The following is a 7,996-nucleotide window of genomic DNA, read 5'->3' as shown; positions in this document are numbered from 1 at the left end:
TGACACAGAAGATCTGAAAGCCCTCCTGGGTATGACATTCGGTGAATGGGCAACTTTCAAACTTCACTTCTTGAGTTTCGTCTCACCCCTCCGGCCAAAGCATGAGAACATGCTACCCTTACCTGCCAAAACCCACCTGTACAAGTTCCTCCAGTGTGTAGCGAATAAATAATTAATAAATGATTACTCATCTACCACCAGCCTGTGTTAACAGCTGCCTTTTGTAACATAGTTAAATACATTTAGTGTGCTAAGGTACACTGAGTACTCCCAATTTTTTTTAATCCTTTTCCATGTTTGTATGGCTTTGATAAGCAGATGTGTTGTTTAAGATATGTTTGTTTAGATATGTTTTTTCATTACAACTCAGCTGTTGGTGTAAAGAAAATGGATGGATAATTCATAGTAGTTTATTTATAAGTGGAACAAATGAATCACATAATGAGATTAAATGAATAGGACTGATGAAGCAAAATATGTCAAGGGAGATAAATATTTATATGAGCACAAGGATATTAGACAAATACTTCTTACAGCTACAGGTTTAAACTTTGGGAAATTTAACACCACCAAGCACTGAAGTTATGTTGTGTAGGGGAAAAAATATAATAAGCTCAGATTCATTAATTTCTGTAAACACAAATTCAACATTATGTGTTCAGAATACTTTATTGATCTTTAATGAAGCATCTCAGCACTGTACATAAGATGCAGTAAACTGTAATTTTCAATTCCATGCTAGTAAAATGCAAGCTTGCAACTGAAATGTAAACACAAAATCTTCCAATAGGCAAAATTAGCACAAAAAACTTATTTTGTGTGCCTGTCATTTCAGAACGCATTCAAGTTTATAAATAACCAAAGCAATTAGAGGGTTTGTTAGTGATCATGTCACATCAAACAGGTTAAAATACTAGCTAAAAAACTTCTGATTTCCTGTTAGCCGTTCACCTTTGAATGTTTTAAATGTTAATTAATCCAGAAATATCCAACAACTCCAGGCATTTGAAATATATAACCACATTCAGACAGCATACATTATTAGATTTTGAAAAATAAGAACAAGACCCAAAATAGGCGCATGGATTTTACACAGCCATTAATTTCACAATTTGATACGGAATATATATTCATTAAGGATATTAATTTTACGCAATATTTTGAAAACTTGAAGATTTTTCTAAAAATTAGAAAAATTACATAGGACATGAAGGTCAAAGGATTCTGTATTCAGTAGATTAGTCAAAGACAAACACAAGCACAGCTATACCGAGTAAAGATACAAGTTGTAATATAGAAGCAATTCCCATTTAAACAGCTCTCGTTTTTAAGGCACATTTGTAATTAAGAGTCATGTTAAACTCTATATTCTGGCAGGCACTAACACAGCTAACAGACATGGTGATAGTAGAGGGACAATAGACTTAAACATTGAAACGCTCCACAGAAAACAAATTAATAATTTAGGAATGTACAATCAAACAAAATATAAAAACTTAAAAAAAAAGAAAAAAAAAGATGGGTATGAGGTGAAACATTTGCATAAATTTCTATAAATGCATATTTTTCAATGAATTTCACCTTTTGGGTCAATGTTGGTTTGTAAACAGATGGACTTTTTTTTAAAGCAAACCTTATAAACCTTCACTTACAACTTTACTGGTGTTGATCTAGAGCTAAACTTTTCCTTTATTCAGTTTCTCCAAAATGGCTTTATGTCTTACTATAACATCTTCCCTGGACATTTTACCACAGCAGGAGCCCATCCAGGTGATTATCAGACAGCAGCTCACTTCCGTCCCAATGACTCCGCCAGCTTCTTGAGCCTTTTCTTGAGCTCAAGCGGAAACTTCTCATAACACTTTTTACAAACAGGCTTCATGTCAAACTCTACAAACTTGTTCCTGCAAAGAGGAAAACAGGAATAAAACCACTGGAGTATTTTGGGTCTTATGTTGTTGATTAGATTACAAAACTTCCGAATGCAACACATTGCACCAAGCTTTTTTCTGTCTGACCAACTAAATTAATTACCAGGCATCTGAATTTAATCAACCAATCAAGCTCTGCTTATATCTAACATGCATGTACATGTTTTAGATTCATGCCACCAACACAAACAACTACACTGGTTTCACTCTAGAAAGTAAATTACAAAAAAATAATGACATGCCATAGAGCGAAAGAAGTTAACAAGGACAACCACAGGAAGCGACGAGGAAGGCAGCGACAGCACCAACCCATGGATGGAGTGGTGAAGCTACAGGCACACTGCCGGATTTTTCCTGCGGTCTTTAGCATCACGTTCACGCCGAGCAAGTCTGCGTTTCAGCTCTTCAGGCAAGTGCTCATAGCAATGCTTACACACTGGTTTCAAGTCAATCTCAACAAACTTATCTCTGAGTTGTCAAACACACCAATTGAGGCGTGGAAAAGAAGACACAGGAGGAAAACAGGAAATAAGAAAGAAGCAGTGTTGGGGCATCATGAAAAACACACCTATTAATAGTGAGAAGTGTTAAAGAAAAGTAAGAGGCACAACAAACATGAGGTGGAAGAGTTGCATGTGACTAGATTTTATGGTTTGCATCAATGAACATATTAAGACTTACTTGAGAGTGAGCTTGGTGTTGCAGGTGGAGCAGGAGAAACAACTGACACACCAGGCTTTGTTGAGAGCAGACACAACTGAGGGGGTGCAGAAGAAAGAAATAAAAACAGAAGATTCAGCTGCTGTCACTGAAAGCAACACTTTGTTCATTACTGAACCACAGAACTTTTTTTAATTATTGAACCACAGAAGATCCTAATTATGTGTTTTATCACACTGATGCTCACCATCGCCTTCAATCACACGGTTGCAGTGATAACACACGTCCCCAAAGAGCTTGACAGCAGAGAAACAAGGAGAGAAAGCAAACAAATTCCTTCATTGTCTTCCTGCGTTGTGATGTTGGCCGTGTCATTCAAAGCCAAGTTTTAGCTTCTTACCTGATTGTAATGCGTCTCACAGTAAGCCAAACCTTTTCTCTCATAATGGCGGTGACCAAGGAAAGGTTTCTCACATTTGGCACAAACAAAGTGCTGTAAAGAAACAGATGTTACTAAGGGGAAGACGCATTTCTAATGAAAGTCAAATACTGATCAAACTGAAGAGATGTTGGCTGCAATCTAAACATCTAAACATGATATAAATGCTGTTAAATAGTCGGGAACATTTACAAGTAAAATGTCTGAATCTTCAAAAAACACTGCAGTTTGTATGTAGTCTCTTCTTGTTGTGTACCCATGCATCCCATAATACAGAGCATTCATGGTGTAACTAATAAAAAAAGAACCTCATGTCTGTCATTTCTGAAGTGGTTGGATGTAAAACTACTTGCTGCCAATTAACATCTTCAGCATTACACCGCCTGCTGAACACTGTTAATAGTGTCAAACTTTTAGAGAGTATGAAATGCAGCAGCCTTCAGTCAGATGAATCCATCATTTGATCTGCCTTGCTTGACCTCTGGAGAATTCGTCTTTTCCAAACTCTCAGGCCCGTCAGAAACACTCCAACTAGCTTAAAGCGTTTTGGGTCCAAATACCTTTTCCTTCATTTTCAAGTTCATATATCTTGACAACATCCATAATTTATTGAATGTTTGTATATTCTACCCAAGTCTGGCTGCAGTGCAGAGATCTGAATAAGACCAAGGATGTCTTTAAGATTTGGACAAAATCATGTCTATCTATATAGATAAGGGGAAGATAAGAGTTTTGTGCCTGATATTTTAAGAAGAACATCTGAAGTCAGAATCAGATGAGACACAAAATTATAATCTTTTTCTCATTTGAGAAAAAAAACGACATTCTTTCATCTTTAATTTGAGTTTCATGATTATCTTTATACTGCTTTCATTCTGGCCAAAATATTTGAACAGTGTGTTTTTTTTAAATTAGAAAACACATTTTTAGACCAAAAAACAATATGAGCCATTTCTCAGGTGATGAACACATTGAAGTGCGATAAATATTACCAATAAAACCCAGGACTGAAGCATTCACAAACCTCCACATGCCACTGCTTGCCCATGGCGTTGACCACACGTCCCTCAATGGGCCTCCTGCAGGCGCCACAGATTGGCACACCCATCTTATCATGGCAGGGCAAACAGAAGAGCTCCCCTTTCAGTTCTCTTGCATCAGCAGTCAACTCTTTTCTAGGAAAAAAAAATATGAATAAAATTTAAAAAGACTATTGGCTTTTTAAATTTATCCTACCAGTAGAATGTGTGGAAACATGAGAATAAGATGAAGGTGATGGCACCGACCCGCAGTTGTTACAGTTGAAGTGGTCAGGGTGATATGGATCGTTCTTAAAGATCAGCGGCTGCTCTTCAATAATAGCATGGCACTTCTGGCAGATATACTTGCCTAGGCCCCGAGCCTTCTCCCGATTATGGCATGGACGACACAAGTGCCTGAGGGAAACAAAAAAAAAAAAAAAAAGCAATCACAGGGAGCTAAAAACATTCCTACAGATTTTGTGACACACTCCATCACAGCTGCTTAAAATTCCATTATTTGCTAAAATGCAAAGAGAGTCACAAGCTTGGCAAGTGACGCCACCTGTTCAAAAGGCTGCCACGCTGTTATTTGCCAGACTGTAAAACGCCGGGATTACTAACCTGCCAGCATTTTTGACAAACCCCACATCTGCAAGTACTGCCTGACAAATATCGCAGCAGAAGCAGTCAGGGTGCCAACTGTTGTTCATGGCCTTAATGACACGACCGATGATGAACTCTCCTGGAAGAAGAAGAAAAAAAAGAAAAAAAAATCATACGACAGATCAACTCGACACACCAGGCATGAGATGAAAACGCATAATTAAAATGAGACAAACACTGCAACACTTAGGCTGCCAGCAGGTGTGTTGACGAAAAAAAAATAGTTTAATTGTATTAACAACTAAATGTGTAATATCACTTATAATTTTGATATGAATAGATTACAAACCTAAAAAAAAAAGAATATTCCAGTTGCCACTTCCCAAAAAGCTACAAACAATTTAGTTTTCTGAATCCACACAAAACGTGGTCAATACTAAAAGTCAACACTCACCACACTGGTGGCAGCAGGGAGCGAAGAGCATCTGGAAGTCATGCTCACAGTATTTCCTGCCTTCAAACTGTAAAAGGAAAACATTCAAACATATTTGTAAAAGAGAGTCAACAACTTTCTGTGCACTCGGTATGGCTCAGTATTGCGTTGATTTGTGGCATTCAAAAGAGCACCATCATGTGACATGCGTTACCTCATAGAAGAGTCCTTCTGGAAACTGCTGGAAACACTGGGCGCAGACGAAGCACTGCTCGTGGTAAAGCTCTCCATTACTGTTGACGATTTTCTCAGTTGGAGCAAAGCCACTTTTACAGCGCTCACAGACTGCGCTGACCAGGGCATTCGCAAAGCTGTGTTACAGGGGGAGAAAATAAAACACGCATGCATTTCTCCCCTCGGTGTTCAGGCTTAGTCCGGTGTTTATCATTTCTCACATAGCTCAAATCTGAAGTATACGTCAACTGTGTTGAGAGGAACGGGGATAATGAACTCACCTTTAGTCACTGCAAAGACATCACCTAATTTGGTAAGGTTAGAGAAGCACTGATGGCTGGTTAAGCCAACATACGACTATGCAAAAATAAATAAATCGTTCTCCCCCTTACAGGTTTCTTCTGTTTTTTGTTCCACATAAATGTATCAAAACAAGGCAACTTATTAATCATTACAAATAACCTGAGAAAATAAAAAAATAAGTCTTTCAGATTGTGATTTTATTTAGTGAGAGAAGAGCTTTCCAAACCAAGATGGGTCTGTGTGTAAGAATAACCACTCTTCCTGTCGATTCACAAATGTCCTCCATGTTTACAGGAGTAGAATGACCCTAGTGAAATTAGGTGTGGCCGTCCTCCTGAATTTACTTCGAGCGCTTCCATACCACAAAATAACCTCAAACAACATCAGAAGCCTCACTTGCTTTATTTAATGTCAGTGTTTATGATCTGTCAGAAAGAAAGAGAATGTCAAGACTTGAAGTTGTGTGTTCATGCTTTTGTTATTTCCCTGGTTCAACACACCTGAATCAAATAACCAAATAACAGTTCATTAGCAAGCCTCTGCAGATTTCTGACATGCTGAGTGAGGAGGTAGTTGGACAATGTTGATTAGCTGTGTTGGCGACATCAAAAACCATCAGTACACCAGTCCTTGAGGACAGGAGCTGCCATGCATGTCCCAACTATGAATGGGTTTCAGATGGGCCTAGTTAAAGTCAGGATTTATGCTCAGCTAAGATACTATGGCATTACTTTAAACAGGCTGTTTATTTGCAAAAAGCCTTCGGTTGTGGCTTAATTAAAACAAAGAATGGGACAAAACTCATTTACTAAATAGTCAAAAAGCCTGATGACAGTGGGTGGCAAAAATAGTAATTACATTTAGCTGACTTTTTAGTTATGAGTTTTGGGGGCATTTCTTATAGGGCCATGTTGGTTTGTTTTTCTCTCATATTAAATGAAATGATCATTTGAAAAAGATGCATTTTGTATTTTCTCATGTTATGCTTTGCATTTTGTACACTTGTGCAGTTATATAGGCTTAGATCTAAACAAAAACGGTAACAACGAACACAGCAAAAGCTACATTCTCAACTTATATTTGGAGTATAGCGTTGTACTTAATCTATAAGCCTTTAATTATCCAAAGCTGTTTTGAGTGAAATTGTCGAAATTAGTAAAACGCTAATATCACCAAAAATCTTTACACACAAGGCATTTTGTATGTATTGTTACAAAAATGCCTCTATTGTAACAACACATAGGTTCACGTTAGACGCTAAAACTGGCTAGTAGAGCTAGATAGACCCTCAACAGTCAAGCAACTACCATGCTAATATTGCAACTTCGCAAAAGATAGGGATTGGATACATCCCTTTCTTTTTTCACTTGTAAAATCAAATTCTGAAGGAGTCGAAATGAAAAAAAAAAAAGGTAAATGAAAGACTCCAAACTAGTTACTTTGTAGCTGAGCCAGTTTACTAAACTACTTTCTTCTGAGGTTAGATACGTTGGCAAGCTAGCCTGACATTAGCTTTAGCAATGCTAGCAGAGTTCCCGTTAAGGATTTAACTGTCCGTACCTGCCCGTCATCCCAGCTACCCCCAGCATCACCTCCGTAAACACAGTCTGAGGGGGAAACGGCTTACAAAGCTGTGCTTGATTATTTTCAGAATTACAACGTTTTGTCGACTTGCAAGTCCCCGTCCGACGCAAACGCAAGGAGACCGAGTTGGCAGCAGTGGGGAGTGTCCGAGAGTCTGAAACCAACCAGGGCGTCGCTTACCCAATGTAGGTCGCGAGCACAAAAAGAGGGGTCTGCTTTTTAAAGCTCAAATAACATATATAGAAACAAATAATGAGGATAACTCATTCTAAACATACAATTTTCCAACAGGTGTTAAACAATCACCATAATCTTAGAAAGTTGCACGTGTTTCCTGGCTTCAGAGTAACCACAATCTTCACATTTCATGTTGAGTAAGACCTCTACCATATAGGAGCGGAATTACAATTGTTTATGTTCAGTTTAATATGAAGATTGTGCATTTGCCCACTAAATATGAAATAAACTGTAAATGCACAATATAAATATGTAGGATATTCAATGTAAATGCAAAGAAATACAAATTCAGCAGCCATAGATATATGTAAATAATTCCAGACAATATTTTTTTAAACAAGCGTTTTTTTAATGACTATAAACTAAAATATTGTATAACTTTGGAAAAAAAATACAAGTTACTTTCAAAAAAATCTCAGTATTATACAGCTTTAGTAAGAGAAAATATAACTTAACAGCAGCTGAACTTTTTCAGAAGAAAGATCAGCCCTCCATCACCGGCTTAGATTACAATAATCATCTTCATGCACAGGTGAAAAGAAATGCAGTT

At 37.6% G+C, this 7,996-nt stretch overlaps 1 protein-coding gene across 3 annotated transcripts; it reads right to left on the bottom strand.

Annotated features, from left to right (window-relative positions):
- Positions 1-650: 650 nt before the first annotated feature.
- Positions 651-7,391, bottom strand: LOC106946509 (LIM and senescent cell antigen-like-containing domain protein 1). Of its 3 annotated transcripts, XM_015030883.1 has the most exons (11): positions 7,186-7,391; positions 5,303-5,459; positions 5,110-5,176; positions 4,674-4,794; positions 4,317-4,466; positions 4,055-4,205; positions 2,992-3,084; positions 2,839-2,887; positions 2,613-2,688; positions 2,241-2,399; positions 1,812-1,904 (listed from the first exon to the last, which is right to left on the bottom strand). In XM_015030883.1, the coding sequence occupies exons 1-10, from the start codon at positions 7,212-7,214 to the stop codon at positions 2,261-2,263; spliced, it is 1,032 nt and encodes a 343-aa protein (XP_014886369.1). In that variant the 5' UTR covers positions 7,215-7,391; the 3' UTR covers positions 1,812-1,904; positions 2,241-2,260. The 3 variants fall into 3 exon arrangements, with proteins under 3 accessions (XP_014886371.1, XP_014886369.1, XP_014886368.1); XM_015030885.1 differs by lacking the exon at positions 2,241-2,399 and having other exon boundaries at positions 651-1,904; positions 7,186-7,389; XM_015030882.1 differs by having other exon boundaries at positions 1,813-2,399.
- Positions 7,392-7,996: the final 605 nt, after the last annotated feature.

The sequence above is a fragment of the Poecilia latipinna genome, unplaced genomic scaffold (assembly GCF_001443285.1).
Source record: "Poecilia latipinna isolate Pla-1442-1.1 unplaced genomic scaffold, P_latipinna-1.0 Scaffold195, whole genome shotgun sequence".
In the NCBI taxonomy this organism is placed as follows: Eukaryota; Metazoa; Chordata; class Actinopteri; order Cyprinodontiformes; family Poeciliidae; genus Poecilia; species Poecilia latipinna.
This window is presented reverse-complemented; position numbering and strand designations above follow the sequence as displayed.

Bases quoted from the DNA above. Each gene is read 5' to 3' on its own strand.
- LOC106946509 (XM_015030883.1), bottom strand. From the start codon at position 7,214: ATGCTGGGGGTAGCTGGGATGACGGGCAG. The intron at 4,467-4,673 runs GTTAGTAATCCC...TGTTTCCCTCAG, and splicing joins TTTGTCAAAAATGCTGGCAG to GCACTTGTGTCGTCCATGCC. The intron at 2,689-2,838 runs GTGAGCATCAGT...GCACCCCCTCAG, and splicing joins CCGTGTGATTGAAGGCGATG to TTGTGTCTGCTCTCAACAAA.